Below are 18131 nucleotides of genomic sequence, written 5' to 3'. Positions count from 1 at the left end.
AGTGGCAGGATGCAAAATCAACATACAGAAATTAGTTGCATTCCTTTATGCTAATGATGAAACATCTAAAAGAGAAATCTAGAAGATGATCGCACTCATAGAAGCACTAAAAATGTAAAATACTTAGGAATAAATTTAACCAAGGAAGTGAAAGATCTGTACAATGAAAACTACAAGACTTTGCTGAAAGAAATCAAAGCCATAAACAAATGGAAAAATGTCCCGTGTTCATGGATCAGAAGAATTGATATTGTTAAAACGGCCATACTACTCAAAGCCGTCTACAGATTGAGTGCAATCCCCATGAAAATACCAAAGACATTCTTCACAGAAATAGAAGAAACAATCTTAAAATTTGTGTGGAACCACAAAGGACCCCAAATAGCCAAAGCAATCCTGAGAAAAAAGAACAAAGCCAATCAGGCATCTGGGTTTCAAACTATACTACAAAGCCATAGTAATAAAAATAGTATGGTGCTGGCACAAAAATAGACATAGCAACCAATGGAACAGTACAGAGCCTGGAATTAAATTGTGGCACATATGGTCAACTAATATTTGACAAGGGAGCCAATAAAGCTCAATGGATAAAAGACAGTCTCTTCAACAGATGATGCTGGGAAAACTGGAGAAACACATGCAGAGCAATGAAATTGGACCCCTGTCTCACAACATTCACAAAAATTAACCCAAAATGGATCAAAGACTTAAACATAAGACTCAATACCATACAACTTCAATAAGAAAGGAGGAAACTCATCAATTGGTCATGGCAGTGTTTTTTTGGATATAACACCAAAAGCACAAACAACAAAAGCAAAAATCAACAAGTGGGCTACATCAAACTCAAACTTCTGTACAGCAAAAGAAATAATTAACAAAATGAAAAGACAACCTACAGAATAGGAGAAACTTTTTGCAAACCATCTATCATGTAAGTGGTTAATATCCAAAATATATAGAGAACTTATACAATTTAATAACAACGACCCAAAAAATCTGATTTAAAAATGGGCAGAAGAACTAAGACATTTTCAAAAGAGGATGTCAAAATGGCCAACAGGCACATGAAAAGATGCTCAACATCACTAATCATCAGGGAAACACAAATCAAAACCACAGTGAGCTATCATCTCACACCTGTTAGAATGGCTATCCTTAAGAAGATAAGAGACAACAGGTGCTGGTGAGAATGTGATGAAAAGGGAACCTTATACATTGTTGGTGGGAATGAAAATTTGTCCAACACTATGGAAAACAGTATGGAGGTTCCTCAATAAAATAAGTTCTCAATAAAAATAGGGCTACCATACGATCCAGCAATTTCATTTCTGGGTATATGCCCAAAGGGAACGAAAATAGAATTTTGACAAGATGCATGTACTCCCATGTTTATTGAAGCATTATTCACAATAGCCAAGATACGGAAACAACCCAAATGTTCATCAACAGACAGATGGATAAAAAAAGATGTGGTAGATATACACAATGGAATCTTATTCAACCATGAGAAAGGAGGAAGGATATCCTGCTATTTTTGACAACATGGATGGACCTTGAGCACATTATGCTGAGCGAGATAAGTCAGAGAAAGACAAGTACTGTATGATATCACTTATTTGTGGAATCTGAAAAAGTCCAACGTGTAAAAAGACAGTAAAATGTTGGTTACTAGGGGATGGGGTCAGGAGATAAGATTGATGGTGTTCAAGGGTAGAAACTTGTAACAGTGGGTAAATAAGCCATAGAGAGTTAATGCACAGCGTAGTGAATATAGACAATAATACTGTACTATAATGATGTAATGTGATAATAATATCGCTACAAGGGCAATCATATTACGATATATAAACGTATCAAAGTAACACTGTACCCCTTAATTTACACAATGTTACATGCCAAATTTATTCAATTAAAAACAAGTTGGACAAGTTGGTCTTGAATTGTCGGGCTTTGGAGTTTGGACTTTGCTCTGTAGATCAGCCCAGCAGAGGATAGCATGGGTTGGAGTGGGAGAGTAGGGGCAGGAAAGTCAATTAGATCTCTGTACCAGCTTAAATCAAGGCAGTAATGAAAATGGGTGAAGATCTGATGTAGAAAATGTTGTAAAAAGAGAATCAGACTTGGGAACTGAGTGAAAGTGTGAGATAAAAGAATGGAAGGGTGAGAGTTCACTTGTCCTTAAAACCTTGTACTTGATAGGTTTAACCTCATAAAAAGTGAAAACTCCGGTATTTCAAAACCTATAAATTTCAAAGGAACAGGAGTGCCTAGGGAATTATATTTTCAACCCACGCAAATGGTATGAAACTACAAAATTAAAAGCTGAGAGTTCTTGGAAAAGCACTAGGAAAAGGTAATACATCAGTAGAAATGTATTTTTTCAGATAATGTTTTCACAGCTTATCAGGGAATGAAGTAAATGTTTGCACTGACTGCTATGATCGGGATTATATAGAATGTTTTTAAACTTTACTCTTCTTATAACGTCTCTAGGTGTGTATGCTTGGATTGGCATTAATTTTGTCCTTGGACGATTCGAGCACATTGAAGATGGTAAGTATCGTGTTTCCAACAAATGTATCTAAGTGGAAATTATGGCTTTTCCTATTTCATGCAAAGCATGAAAAAGGAACTGAGTGTTGTGACACAGCTGGGTGTGTGGGAGCAGAGTGGGAGGTGCTGCTGTGTCACACAGTAAACTTGATCTTAGTGGGGAGGAGCAAGCTGGGTCTGCCTAGACACCCTTGAACCCACCATCAAAGCAGGATGACTCTTCACAAGATCCCGCTTCTCTGCATTTGTTCCATTCCAGTGGCTGTTTCTTGTTCTTTCCAGATGATGAGGCAGTCGTGGAAGTTAACATCCCTGGTAGCGAAAGCAGCAAAGCCATTCTCCGTAAAAGAACAGCCGGTATTCTCGACATGGGAGGCGTCTCAACCCAGATAGCATACGAAGTCCCCAAAACTGTAAGCCTTGCCTCCTCACAGCAGGTTATTATCTGTACACATTTCCTTCTGTTTGGCTTGATTTTCATTTAACATGTCTCCATCCATTTGTGTTTTGTTTTCTGAGTCTGAGCGCGTCTGTACTGTGCTTGCTGAGGGTACCGCCTTCTCAGCCCAGGAGAGAGGAGACAGGAGGGAACCAAGGCAAACCTCCACTGAGCCGTTTGTGTTTGTTCATTGAAGTCAGCTGGTTTGTTTTCTGAACTTACCCAGAATTTTCCTTTGGTGTATATGTCAGCCACACACTTGAGTTTTTGTTTCTGTTTCCAGTCGCTTCTTTTCGCAACAGGTATTGTAAAACTGAATATAATAGTATCAGATTTCTTAAGTTATAATTGGGAGAGATACTCTTGTGTGTGGCTCAGACAGCTTTTGATTTTTCTGGACAGGATAGAGGTTTGTATCCACTGCTTCCACGTTTCTGAACTCATGGTTTACTCTGTCATTTCTGCATATCCCCTTCGGTACTGTAGTTTCCCAGTGGGCCGGGTGGCCTTCTGTAGAGGGTGTCCAGATGCATTCCTGAATTGCTCTGTGTCTTTATTACTGTTTCCATTCAGCTCTAGATTAATACCTAGCGGAGTGAGTGGTTAGAAAAGAGTGGAGCTGGACAAGCCTGAGCTGCATCGTCACCCTGCCCTCACTAGTTCTGGGACCTTATGCAAGTCACTTAGCTTTTTTGAGTGAGCCTCTTCAGCTATAAGTGTGACTGCAAGGGCCTCTAACAGAGGGTTAGCATAAGGCTGATCGAGGTAGTGCATACAGTATATCTAAGGGCCTGCTGGGCACCTCGTGTCAGCTCAGTAAACATTATGGAAGTATTTATTAAGCTCCTTAGAAAATGCTTTGTAAATTCGAGGATTACAATTTGTGTTTCCTGCTTCCCATCCAGACATGCTTCTAGAAACTATTACACTCTTTGTACAAAGTCATGTTTTCCCCTCAAATAAAGTAAGAAACTCAGAGAAAAGTAAGTTTGGAAAAAAATACTGAAAAATCAGGAATAAAAATTTCCCATGGATGCATCATCCAAAAAAATTATTGTTAGCATTTTGGCATATTTCTTTTCATTCTTTTTTATCTGTTTATAGTGTTTAAAAATATGGTTGTTATAATCTTCCTGTTTGTACAGTTTTTGTCCTTTATTTAGCAGTGCATAAGCATATTCCTCCATAAACTTTATTACCATTATTAACTAACCCCTACTTGGAATTGTATATATAGATGACATCCAGTTTTTTCTGTCACAGAACTGCAAAGGACATCTTTGTGTATAGAGACTTTTCAATGTTTAGGATTATTTTCAAAGCACAGGATTCCATAAGTAGATTTACTAGATCAGAGGATATGAAACCACATTGCTAACGTCCCTTTTCAAAAAGTCATATCAGTATCACAAATGTGCAGCCCATCTGAAATTTCTTAAGTCAGGATTGTCATATTGAATTAGGAGGGATGCTTAGAAGGACCCTTGGGAAATGCAGATGCAGAAATTTTTGCTCCTTTTTGATGAAAATTTTTGTAGATCCCTCTTTTTAACGGGAGGTAATTGTTTTTGTATTGCTTAAAATACTAAAGTTTGTGATCCTTATGTCTGTAGGAAGAAGTAGCTAAGAACTTATTGGCCGAATTTAACTTGGGATGTGACGTTCACCAAACTGAACACGTGTACCGCGTCTACGTGGCCACGTTTCTTGGGTTTGGTGGCAATGCTGCTCGACAGAGATATGAGGACAGAATATTTGCCAGCACAGTTCAAAAGAACAGGTAAAGCACCTTCCATTGCTCGGCCGTCACTTTGAAACCACGGTTTGTCCTCACAGAAGACGTATCCAGGCCAAGCAGGGAGACCTCAGTCAGCAGAAGCATATCAGCACGGTTAGCTGTTTATTGCCCCGCCCGCTGAGCTGGAGAAGGGCAGCAGGGTCCTGCCTTTGGCCCCAGCTCACCAGCCTCCAAAGAAGGCTCTCGTCCTCTCAGACCCATGGCTCCCCTGCTGGATTAGAGGTTTCACTTTCAGGATATTAAAATACTTTTGAACCCTGGGTGATGCTATTCCAGATTGCAAAGTCCTGCAGAAACTCAGCACCTGGGCCACTCAGATGTCCTGGAGGCCCCCAGGAAGCGATGATAGCATTGAGTTATGGGATGTCCTGGCGGTGTCATGGGAAACCAGCCTGGCAGTTATTTAGTGAATAAGACCGTAGTGAAGCAAGTTATTCATGAGAAAGAAATGATCTAGAAGTCAAAGTTAGTGATTTTAAACCTCTTTAGCAGTGAAACTTTTAAAAATGAGTTCATGAAGAATTCTGGTATAGAAAATATGCAAAAACACTTTAACAGTTTAAATTTATTTTATAAGTTTAAGTGTATACCAATTATTTATTTGAAATTAGTCCATAAGAACAGAAAAGCCATATGGATGAATAAAAAATCTGAAATCTGGGGTTTTGTAAAATGTTATTAATTACTGTGCTTTGTTTTATTTTGTTTTGTTTTTGGCTGCACTGGGTCTTCGTTGCTGCACGTGGGCTTTCTCTAGTTGCGGCGAGCGGGGGCTACTCTTCATTGCGGTGCATGGTCTTCTCATTGCGGTGGCTTCTCTTGCTTCAGAGCACGGGCTCAGGCACGTGGGCTTCAGTAGTTGTGGCACACGGGCTTCAGTAGTTGTGGCACGTGGGCTCCAGAGCGCAGGCTCAGCAGCTGTGGTGCACGGGCCCAGTTGCTCCGCAGCACGTGGGATCCTCCCGGACTAGGGCTCGAACCCGTTCCCCCTGCATTGGCAGGCGGACTCCCAACCACTGCGCCACCAGGGAAGCCCCTTTGTTTTGTTTTGACGAAACAATTTTGAGGAGAAAAATCCTGATTCATAGAAATAAATGATAGTGTATTTCCTTGATCTATTTTAATCTTTTTTGTTGTTGTTGAGGTATAGTTGATGTACAATATTATATAAGTTTCAGGTATACAACATAGTGATTCACAATTTTTAAAGGTTATATTTCATTTATAGTTATTATAAAATAATGGCTACAATTTAATCTTAATAATCCTGTGGAGACCTGAACTTTAAGAAAGGCCAAGTCAGAGCCATTCAGTACCTCATTTTCCAGAAACTCACATGTGTGAATAGGAGAAGCAATAAAAACTTGTTCTTTGTCTGCTCCAGACGTTAACTGAATAGCGTTAGCTAAGAGAGATGAACTAGTCCCCATTTCTTTTTAAAAATAGTGTGTTATATAGCACACTTTAGTATAATTATTTTTAGTAATAGTCTTAAAATAGAAATATTTTATAAGTGATGTTTAAATTAGAATTTTGGAGAAACACCTTCTTCTGCAACCCTAATTTTTACTAATTGGTTTTAATGTCAAGAAGGTTATATAATGGACATTGCAGTGGTACTTTTTAATTTAGATGTAGAGCAACTAAAAACTGTAACATGAAGTATACATTTGACTCATCTTGGACTTTTATAATAATTATAAATGTTAGTCATCACTTTTTACATATGTCATGAATTGAGCCTTGAAATGCGTATTTATCCCTTTGCCATTAGTAGTGATGATTGATTTTTTTAAATTACTTAAACATTTTTAGTGCATTTTGAGTTGCCCTGATCTTAGGAATAAACAACTTGTCAGTTGAGTGGCAGGTAAAAACTTGACTTAATGTCAGTGACTGAATATCAAATTCAGGCGCCTTCCTAATAGTTAAACACCTTTTAGGCCCATGGGATTTCCTGGTATCAAACAATAACATAACTCCAGCTGTTGTATGCTCTTTTCTACTTCTCAGTTGCTTAATGGTGAGGACACATAGTAGGATGACAGATCTGGACATTTCATCGGCAGGTAGTAAGCATAGGGCATTTCAGTGAACAAGTTAAGATTTCTACAGGACTTCTCAGAGCCTGTAGTACAATAGAAACTGTTATTTGCTGCAGTTGGGATCAATAGTTGGTTAACTTAAAAATTCAGTTAAAACAGAGAATCATAAAAATAGAATCAACCCCAAGCATTTTGTTTTAACTTATGTATTCATTTGCCAATCTTTTGCTCTGGACTAAAGGCTTTTCTTAGGCTATTTCTTAGGCTATTTCTCTGGCAGGCACTGCACCCACTCATCTTGATGTCATTTTGGCTTTCTTTAAAGGATACCAAGGCCTTAAATACATCTATGAAGCAATTTGATACCAATTTCGTCTAGATTTTTATTAATTTTTCCCAACTTTTTTTTCTTTTACTCTTGCTAACACCTAATTTGACACTGGTTTTCTAGCGATCTGCCTTTATTATATTTTTCTAAGCCATCTAACCTTAGCTTTAACAGGACCAGCGACTTCTTTTCACAGTCACATTTCATCTGTATATAATTAAAATCACCAGCACTAGTGGCAGAAACGGGGCTGGGGACAACACAGTGGGTGGCGTTGGACTGCAGTGAACAGGAGACCGGCAGGAGCTTATTAACCGTGGACCCTCAGCAGCCGTGGACACCGGGCTGTGTCACAGGGCACGGAAAGCGCCAGTAATCTGACCAAGTCATAGTTTCACTGGACCCCGTTCAGCTGTCTGCTGTATGCACATGTGTATCATGAATCTCCAGGAGGGGCTTGAGTCCGTGTTCTCCCAGCTTAATTTTTCCGGAACCCTTTTGTGTTCCATAGGGCAGAGTTTGAGAAACACTGACTTGCAGCCACTTTCTTCTTCACACAGTTTTCTGTTGGTCTCGTGACGAAGTTTCTCTTTGTCCTGTAGGCTCCTGGGGAAACAGACTGGGCTGACTCCTGATACTCCGTACCTGGACCCCTGCCTACCCCTGGACATTAAAGATGAAATCCAGCAGAATGGACAGACACTGTACCTGCGGGGGACGGGAGACTTTGACCTGTGCCGAGAGACCATCCAGCCTTTCATGAACAAAACGAACGAGACGCAGACCTCCCTCAATGGGGTCTACCAGCCCCCGATTCACTTCCAGAACAGTGAATTCTACGGCTTTTCTGAATTCTACTACTGCACTGAGGATGTGCTACGGATGGGGGGAGACTACAGCGCTGCCGCGTTTACGAGAGCTGCGAAGGTAACCACCCAGGAAGCCAGGGTAGATGGCGACGGGCCCAAGTCCAGAGCAGGGCAAGGGGGAGGGTGAAGGCTGTGTGCAGCACCTCGGCAGCCCTGCTCCCTTGGTTGGGCCAGAGGAATAGTCACAGCAGAAGCAGAAAGTCCCCTGTGAGACTGCACTGGCCATCAGTGCCTCCCAGATGACAGTCTTTTATGTGTAAGAGTGTAATTCTGATCTGACAGTTCCTCGCAGCTTCCTACCCTTTGTTTTCAGGACCCCTTTTCTCTTGTTCTCCCTGCCTTCCTGACACTTTCCTAGGCTCTCAGCCTTGGTGATCCCGGACTTCCTCCCTTGGTCCTCTGACCTTCAGGTTCTTGGATGGTCTCATCCGTGTTCGTGGTTTGCTGCTGCCTCTCAGGAGGAGGCTCTGCATCTGCCTGCCCAGCGCCTGCTAGATTTCACGACTCCAGACAAGCCCCCTTTCTCCCCGTTCTGTTCTGCTATGTTGTCTCGGCCATGGCATCATTAAACCTCCCCCAAACCCAGGAGTTACAGACTTCTCCCTGTCACTCATCCATCCCTCGCTGTACACCCCATAATAGCAGTCATCAAGCATGTTATTGTATGTCATAAATTTTCTCAGAGCCCTGCCCTCCCTACTTTCTGTCCTACCCTCAGTGCCCCTGTCCTGGCCTCTCTCTGTCACCTGCACTATGCAGGAGCCTCCCAGTGGTCCTCCTGCATCTGGTCCCCCTTCTGAAGTTCATCCTCCACACCACTCCCAAGTGTTCTCTCTGAAACCCAAGTGCAGCCACCTGCTCTCCTATTGAAAGTCTTCAGTGGCTTTCTCTTGCTTCCAGGATAAATTTCAAATACCTTAGTGTGTCCTTCCCACCCTGTAGCCTCATCTCCCCACCTAAATCTTGATACTCTAATCGTATCAGACATCTATTCGTTTCCCTCCCATCTGTACTCCTTCCCATCTTGTCTTCGTCGTGTTTCCTCTGCCTGACATGCATCCTCACCCTCTCACCCCAGGCTGAGTGCCATTCTCTGTATCCCCTGTTGTGAGTTTCACTGCCTCTGTGAGCCTCAGTTTCTTCATCCTTTAAATAGAGGTTGGAATAGCAGCTATGTCAAGGAGTTGTTTGAAGCATTACATTTAGAAAAGGTGCCAACACAGGGTTCAGTAAATGTTAGCTATTAATATAAACATTACAAATAACTTCAGGAAAAGGTGGCACCTCTTTCCCTTCTCTTAAAGACAGAGCCTTTCGTAATCATCTTTGTGTTCCCAGAACCTTGCACCGTATAGCCACAGACATAGGTTTTCAGTCTGAACTGGCTGAAGGACCGCTTCACTTTTCCAAAAGTCTGTGCCTGTCACATGCAGTCACGCGGGGGAGAAACTTAGCAGCTTTGAAGAGGTCGGTTGTGGGCAGTGAGATTCTCTTTAACGATAACTTTGGCTGAATTTTAAGACAAAGAACAAGCATTGTCTCAGCTCATCAGTAAGCATTCACAGAGTGTTTGTGTGTCTCGTCCTCATGGGACACAGACACAAGCTTGTGTCTCCTAATTGGAAGGATATGTTTGTTATGAATATGAATTTGGTAAAAACTTTTAAAATGAAAAAAATTTAATAAACCTTTCCTAGTGATTTATTTGGGGTGAAATTTCTTTCAGGATTATTGCGCAACAAAGTGGTCGATCTTGCGGGAACGCTTTGACCGAGGACTGTATGCTTCTCACGCCGACCTCCACAGGCTCAAGTAAGTCGTAGACAGCTGAGCCCAGGGTGTGTTGAAGAAACTGTGTGTCCGGTCTTGGCCACACCATGGCCCCAATCTACCTTTTCATCCTCATCAGTCCCTACTCCTCCTCATCTCCTCCAGGCTCCTTCCAGATGGACGGCAAATACTCGTGCTCAAACGTATCTTGCAGTTTTGGGCTCAGTTTTGCTCTTCCTTCCACCTGGAATTCCCCTGTGCATCCTCTCCTCGTTGACGTCCTGCCCAGACATCAGAGGTCAGATGCTGTCCCTTCCGAGTCTTCCTCTGTCCACTTAGCTAGGCTCCATCCCTCTCTGCGAGTCTCCAGAGCACTCATTATGTCCCTCTTGTGGCGTTTATCATATTCTGTTTTTATAGTTATTTGTAGCTTTTTAAAAATCCTCTTTCATTATAAGTCATTTAAGCACATTGGCTATCTCATTATTTATTATGATGTCTTATTACTTGCTTAGCCCAGTGCTTTGCAAAAAGCAACCCTCTGATAAATATTTAGAATCATAGATTATCAGAGCTGAAAAGGACCTGCCTATCTTGTCATTTTATAATAAAGAAACTGAGGTCCGGAGAAGGTGGAACTTGCTCAGTATTTATTCAGAACTGAATTGAGTAAGTGATGGAAGGCCTGAGGGGAAAAATCTCCCGCGGCCACGTATTAAATTATGAGGAGGCCAAGCTTCATGAGCAAATTGATTTTAACAGGTGAATGGTGTGGGACAGAGGGCGTAAAGCAAGCACATCAGCTGGAGATGCGTACGGATGGTTTCGCCCTCAGAGCACAGGCCTCATGAAGCCTGTGCACCCCCGTTGTTCACAGAGGGCAAGGCCGACTCCGCGAACGTGCATTTGGACCCACCCAGTGACTCAGTCCCACTCACACGTTTGTGCTGTTTGTAGGTATCAGTGCTTCAAATCCGCCTGGATGTTTGAGGTGTTCCACAGGGGCTTCTCATTTCCCGTCAACTACAGAAATTTAAAGACAGCTTTGCAAGTTTACGACAAGGAGGTTCAGTGGACCCTCGGAGCAATCCTCTACAGGACCCGCTTTTTACCCTTAAGGTACGGCTGGGAATTTGGTAACGAGAATCCAACAGAAGATGCTTCCCTGCATCCGAGGCATGGTGGGCAGTGGGTGTGGGTGTTTTGGGCGCTGTTAGCGCTGGCCGTGGGCAGAATGGGGAAGTCGGGGAGGTCTGACTTGATCTCCCCCACCGGAGCCTCCTCCCTTCCCAGCCCACCATCCCAGCAGAGGCGTCACAAAAGTGCTTATTCTCAGCTGCCTGTTCCCTAGCCCCTGCACAGAAGGGTCCATTCCAGGGTCCTTAACCTTTATGGCCTTGGACCCCTTCTCAAAATCTTGTTTTTAATGCATAATATAAATACATAGGCTATAGAGGAAACCATTGTATTACAGTACATTTATCAAAATATTACAGAAGACAAATTTGTGATATAGTGATATATGTTCTTCTTTATTAGCACATTAAATAGCAAGACCTGGCAGCAGAATTCGTACTTCCTGTAAGTTCAGTGTAATGATGCCTGTTGATGATATTTTGAGGCATATGCAAAACACCACAATGTGATGTAAAAGATCTGTGAATTTCACTAGGAACAGAGTCACTAGTTCTGCTGATACTGTAGTAGCAATAGTTTTTTGTCTGCATTCACGTTCAGTGAAAATACTGCATTACAACCAGAGATTGGTAAAATAAAGATGCGCCTTTTTTCCCACTCAAGTTCACAGACTTAGCTGTCAGTTGACCCCCCCATAAGAACCCTGGTTCACTAACAAATGAGGTATTAGCTGTTTTTGTTTTTTCCCTTCATTTAATTAAGCATCTCCCAGCAGCACATTTAGCTGGGTTAACTGCAAAAATTGTGAGTAGTGGGTGTTACTGATGATAAACATGTGGTTTGATTCCACATTAGCTTCTGTGTATTAGTGAAACACTCACAGTTCTAACTTTCTCTGACTTTTGTTACCCAAATTATAATGCTGGTAACAGCTACAGACTTAAGAATACCCTTTCACACGTTATCGTGTTCATACTTACAACCACCCTCTGCTGGGCCACATTATCCTACATTTTAGAGGAGGGGAAACTGAGTCTGGGAGACTGAGGTTACAGCTTCTGTCTGCAGAGCTGAGTCCTAAACCAGGTCCCTCCCACCCCACCCTGCGCATCATTACATCACACTTCCCGCCTGCCTAGTTCTCACGTTTGCTCTTGTTCCCTCCCGTGTGGGCAGAGACATCCAGCAGGAGACCTTCCGGGCCAGCCACGCGCACTGGCGGGGCTTCTCCTTTGTGTACAATCACTACCTGTTCTCGGGCTGCTTCCTGGTGGTCCTGCTCGCCATCCTCCTCTACCTGCTGCGGCTGCGGCGCATCCACAGGCGGGCCCCGCGCAGTGGCTCGGCCACCACCGTCTGGCTGGAGGACGGCCTTCCATCCCAGAAGATCGCCGGTACCTTATGAACCGGAGTTCGAGCCCCAGAAAGACTCTAAAGGAAAAGCCATTTTTGCCTCAGGGTTTCTCCTCTTCATTCTCATTTGTTTTGTTTTTCCTTTCCCTTTTTGTTCTTTGAAACAAAACCAAAATCCACTGTTCGTAAACTCTGCTGTCCTAGAAGCATTGCATTTAGCCGTTCTGTGTCCAGCTTTAAGTTGCGGAATAGGGAAAAGGGAACATCACTTCATTTTTGCTGCATAGGATATCTGCCAAAAATTACTAAGGTTTTTGGTTGTTCTCTAAGGTATATTTGACTTTAAACAGATGCACTTTAATATTAGAGGGAAACGGCAGGCTGTTCTCTGTCAGGGGAGGTGGGACCGAGGGGTGACGCTTTCACAGAACCAGAACACATACCGACTGGACTGATCATCCCCTTTTTCTCTCTGTCTTGAAAGCGCTAACCTAAAGAGGGAGATGTTTAGTTTTATTTATTGTTCAGGGCTGTTGCTGTTGGTTTTCTTTGCAGGTTTAAAAAATCAAAACTGTTTATATCCAAAATAGAGAGGGATAGGCACCAGGAGGTAACAGTTTTTAAAATTGACAGTGAAGAGACCTGAAAAATGTGAAATGATGACCAGAGTGCTGTGTGTGTGTGAGGGTGAGAGAGCGTGTGCGTGTGTGTGTATGAAAACCACCGATGGGAGAGAGTGAGGGAGTGCAGGGCTTTCACTTTGAAAAGCACACACTTCAGAATGCACTGTTTCATTTCGTTTAGAAAAATCATTCCCCGTTACCGTTACTTCTTCTGACCACAGGTCGTTACTTTCTTCATGCCATCTTTCAGCGGCCTTAGAACACTACGTTTTTGAGTTGGAAAATTCATAGTTCACTGGTTTCGGTGTTGTGAGAACTGGAGCTGGTGCTTGTCAACAGGCACGTCCTTATTTCTCAGTAGTTCGTTTGTGCTTGTTTAATCGTGCTCCGGTTTCTTCCATCTTCAAGTTGGTATCCCCCTGCCCTCGTATTTCAGAGACCTAGCTTGACTGTCGCGGTTGAGGCGGTGCTGGCAGGGCCACTGTAAATCCAAATGAAGAGAAGAACTGAACACAGGAAATCAGCTCACATTTTGAAGAAAACAAGTTTGACGTTTTACACAAAAACCTAAAAAGGACAGCTGGATTGGCATGTATGAGATTAGTGGTTTTTCACCTATTCGTTTAGTTTAGAAGCTTTGGGAATTCTCATACATAGTTTTTTAGGCGATGTTCTGTGTGTGTGTGTGTGTGTGTGTGTGTGTGTGTGTGCGCGCGCGCACACAAGCTGTTTCTTAACTCCAGAACAGCTAAATTCGTCTAGTTGGTAACAAACGTATATTTCGAGAATCATCAGCTACTTTTTTAAAAAATCAGTGATGAGAGAAAGAATTCAGGTTCTGAAGCCCTTATTTAATTTAGAAAAAATTTTTAGATTTTCATCTCGTCTATTACTTAAAAACGTGGCATACAGTATATTGATGACTTAAAATTACAAATTTATGAAAGAAATGCAAATCCTGTGATTCTGCTTTTCAAAGTGAATATTCTAACAACGGAAAAATTATTGGTAGAAAGTTTGCCTCTCAAATATAAAGAAGGTTAGAGGAGCTGTATGGTGGTATAGCGCCTGATGTGTAGAAAGACTTGTTTCAGAGAGGATGGAGACAGATGTCTCTTGAAAAATCCAGCTTCTGAAATGCTGGTCTCCAGCTATTTAAATGCTTGGTCCCTGGTAAACACTGTTCCTTTTCAAGACGCAGCCACACACGAGCTGTGTCATGGGTACCCCAGGGGCATAGTGAGCTGGCGTGCTTCTCCTTGACTTCTTAAAGGAGGTTTGCCCTGTGGACTGTGGGTGGCATTAGTGGTGAAGAAGAAGTAAGTTTACATGTTAGCTTTTCTACCGCCAGCCATTTGGAGTAGTAAGGCCCTAACCTGCAGAATGAAAATTTTCCAATGCCTAGAATATGTGATTTGGCCTTTCAAATCAAGACAAGGATAAGCTAGCATAGGCACAGATCTAAATAGGCCTAAACTAAGACCTCCTAGGATAAATAGCCACTTTTTAAATAAAGGATGCTAACCTGGTCCAGCTCTGTACCATTTGGGGAGCGCAGTAGAGACCAGCATGGAGGATCCAAGCCTGAGCATCCATCTGCAAGGACCTAACTCACTCTCCAAAAGAAGTCCCCAAATTAGGGTTCCAAGGCCCAGAGGCCTTGTACTTTGCACAGTTCGGTGCCGTGTCCCCTGCCAAAGAACTCCCGGAGCAGGCCTGGCAAACTTGCCCACAGGGAAAATCTAGGAGACCCTTGAGCTAAGAATGGTTTTTCAATTTTTAAAGGGTCATTAAAGAAAAAAAAGTGACGGATACACAACAGAGACTGCATGTGGCCTGTAGAGCCTCAAATATTTACTAAGTGTCCCTTTACAGAAGACATCTGCTGACCCTGCATGGAGAGTCCCGTTTTTTTTTGTTTTTTTTTTTTTCTTTTGAAGCCCCATCTATTTGTGTTTGAAATGTGACCTTTCTTCTAACTTGTGGTCTTAAACTTCTGTTTTACAAAATCCAAAAGGAAAATACACAAGAAATCAATACAATAGAGGTTACATTAAATAAGAGTAACATACAAAGCTATAATTAAGATGAATTAAAGAAAGCCAAAACATTAAAACTGTAAAACTTGCTTGTTACTTGTTGGAACCAGCCCTACATTAGGAGATATACAGCCCCGTCCTCTTCATTCAGGAAGGTAGTTACCACCCGTGAGCACGAAAAGAGGGGCAAGAGAAGTGACCAAACTTCAATCTCAAAATAGCTGTTTATGCACCAGAATTTCGCTTATCTTTTCCTCTAGATTCTTTTCAAGATCGATTTTCTAATAAACCAGGTAACATACTTCTCCTTCCCCCGCCCAAGTTTAAAACGTGCTGTTCAGGAGGGCTCCCAGTGTTGTGTTGAGATGTCCGCAGTCATGAGGGCTCAGTAGCTTCTCCCCGCCCTGCACCAGGGCCGAGAAGACAGCCAGGAACTTTCTCTCAGCGATGCAGGCGCAGGCTGGGGTGAGAGGCAAGCACTGGAGGGGCTTAGCTCAGGAAGCAAAGAATATCAATTAAGGGCTGGCCAAGAAGGCGGTAAACTCTGAACACTTCTAGCAACAGAAAGCAAGAGAAATTGGACTGGTGGGAACTTGCTAAAAGCCTCGCAAAGAACAGTGTTCTGTGTTAACTCTTGGTGGCAAGACTCCTCCAGTAAACGCTTCTGTTCCATCGTCAGATCTGTGCTGCTCCTTTCTGAACCTCCAGAGGACGTTCTCGAAGATTTTACAATCCATTTAAAAGTACAAACAGACTGATCTGTACTGGTGGTTTCCGCCCACTTTCACCCTAAACTGCTGGCTTTCTGCAGCAGTCCCCACCTCGGAGGCTGGGGAGACGCTTGCTCTCCCGTCATCACAGCTGTGCACCCAGGAGGGCAAGCTCTAGATTACCCAGTGTTTAAATTTGAAACTCAGGCCTACATAGGATACTTTTCCTTCTGAGAAGCATGCACCACTTAGCAAGAAACTCCAACAGGCAAATGTGTTTTCCAAGCTTTTAAAAAAAATCAGCTTTAGAATTTTGTGTGGTAACGTGCAATGCAGCAAAACTACCTAGGAGTAAATTATTTAGTTATTTATTTCTATTTCAGGGTTTTGTTTTTTATGATTTTTATTGATTTTTCCCTTCCGTAATGAATGATGTGACCAACCAAGGAGAATTCTTTGTTCTGTTACTGCGATTATATTTTGCGTTTAGGAATTATACAAACTAAGGGAGCATCTTTAAATGTTTTTTATTTAAATGATGTTTTCCATTCAAAGAATAATTATCTTCGGGAGATGGTTGTGGTGTCTATCACTTTCTATATTTGGCAACCTCACATTGCCACACTCCACACGGATGAGTGTCGAGAATAAAAAGTTCATTCGGTGGCCCACAGACTCTGTGTGAGCTTGCTTTCTTGGGATTTAAAGAGATTTTTCTCTGATGTTTGAATCATGTTACCTGTTAGAATGCTTAGTTGAACTTGAATATACATTCAGTCAAATAAATTGTCTGAGTCTGCGCACTCCATGCCTTTGCTGTATCTGGCGTGCGTGTAGTGAAGCTCTGCTGTGTGTGGGGTGGAAGGAGGGGTCCAGGCGTCCCGCAGCAGGGAAACCAAGTATCTCACAAGGAGAAATATATACCATGGTGTAATAGCAACCCCTTCATCAACAGTAAACGCCATCCTGAGACTATTGTTTATAAGGTTATCATTTTAAAGTACCCGTTAACTATATATATACGTACAAGGAAAAGAAAAGAAATTATCCAACCTTACGTATTTTGTCTTATAAATAGTAAAATCATTGCTGCCAGTTTTGCAATTAGATCTAAGCTTAAAGCCGTTGGCTTATTTCTAGAGAAACATGAATCCCGTTGTTCATGTTGCTAACAACTGTTAGACGCTGCCCCTCTTCTTCAGCTATTTGAGAATATATAAATAGAGCTTTTCCTGCAGGAGGAAGGGCCTGAGCCATAACCTGAAAATAGATGATAGAGACAGATGGAAAGGGAAGGGGACTGGCTGTTAAGAACAACAAAAATAAAAGCAGGGGAGGTTCGGGGGAGGCAGAACCAAATGGGAATGTGGGGGTGTGGTGAGCACAGGAGCGCGGAGCCCCAGCCTGTGACCACAGGAAGGAAAGAATAATAATGTTAAAAGAAAACCTGCTTAAATAATTTTTGAGGCAATGCAATAAATATAGGCCTCTGTGTCTAAGGGTAAGTACATTAAAATATAGCAAAGGCATCTAAAGATGTCTACATTTTATTCCATTTCTTAGAGAAAAAGTTAAGTACCTGCTTTCAGTGGTTGCCCCTGTTAACAGATCTGCAAGGCAGCAGTTCTGGGTTTTGGTTTGTTTTTCATCTGTTTCCATTTGCGCCATGAGTCTGGAATGCACAAGTGGATCTTTTTTTTTTTTTTTCCCCCTGAGATCCCGAAATGCTAATAGTTTGCACAGAGGGGTTTGCGGCGCTCTCACTGGCCTGGGAGCAGGGACGTGAACGTCGTCTGTGTCCGAGACAGACTGTCTTCTCATGGAAAGTCATCAAAGACACAGGAGCACCCTTTGCAAAGCCCAACGTGCAGATTGGGGATTTGCCTGGAGCTGTGCGTCCCACCCGAGGAAACGCTACACCCCGAAGGGTCCTCCCAGCCCCATCTCATCTGGGAGCCTGATGGCCTCAGCCTGTGATCTGCTGCCTCTTAACAAAGGAGAGTTGATTGATCTGTTGCATTTTCCTTTGTCCTCAGCAAGCTTAGCTCCCCCTCCTGCTTTCTGTTAACACTTCCATTGAAGCTGAAGAGCTTGCTTGGCCTTCCATCTCCGCCATCACCCTTGATCCTGTTTGGCAGGTGGATTGCATCTGGGCTCCAGACTTCACGGCCACTTAACCATTTCTGTCAACAGCCCCGTTGTGTGTCAGAGACCCAAACGAGAAGCCCAAACAAGAAAGGCCGGCCTTAAGATTTCCACCCTGAGAAAACTCCTGAAAGCTTCTCACAGAGCGTGGTGGTGATGATCACAGAAGACGGGCTTCTTGTATAAACACAGAAACTCAACTCAAGGAGGGAAAAGGAGATTTTGTTTTTTCCCCTGCGAAAAGGAGAAGGGGGAAAAGTTGCTCTGTGGCCAGGTCACCAGAAGACAAAGTGCATTCCTAATTCCTAGCATGGGACGT

The 18131-nt window shown here is 42.7% G+C and overlaps 1 protein-coding gene across 5 annotated transcripts in view; it reads left to right on the top strand.

Annotated features, from left to right (window-relative positions):
* Positions 1 to 16340, top strand: part of ENTPD4 (ectonucleoside triphosphate diphosphohydrolase 4) — a 41152-nt gene extending 24812 nt beyond the window's left edge. For all 5 annotated transcript variants that reach the window (XM_061200706.1, XM_061200709.1, XM_061200708.1 and 2 more), the window contains 7 exons: positions 2497 to 2556; positions 2839 to 2993; positions 4609 to 4775; positions 7769 to 8093; positions 9762 to 9847; positions 10763 to 10924; positions 12119 to 16340. In XM_061200706.1, the coding sequence (XP_061056689.1) occupies positions 2497 to 2556; positions 2839 to 2993; positions 4609 to 4775; positions 7769 to 8093; positions 9762 to 9847; positions 10763 to 10924; positions 12119 to 12347 (1184 nt within the window). In that variant the 3' untranslated portion in view covers positions 12348 to 16340. The remainder of the gene's footprint in view (positions 1 to 2496; positions 2557 to 2838; positions 2994 to 4608; positions 4776 to 7768; positions 8094 to 9761; positions 9848 to 10762; positions 10925 to 12118) is intronic.
* The last annotated feature ends 1791 nt before the right edge of the window (positions 16341 to 18131 follow it).

The sequence above is a fragment of the Eubalaena glacialis genome, chromosome 9 (genome assembly GCF_028564815.1).
Source record: "Eubalaena glacialis isolate mEubGla1 chromosome 9, mEubGla1.1.hap2.+ XY, whole genome shotgun sequence".
Lineage (NCBI taxonomy): Eukaryota > Metazoa > Chordata > Mammalia > Artiodactyla > Balaenidae > Eubalaena > Eubalaena glacialis.
The sequence above is the reverse complement of the archived record's forward strand: the minus strand, read 5'-3'. Positions and strand labels throughout refer to the sequence as shown.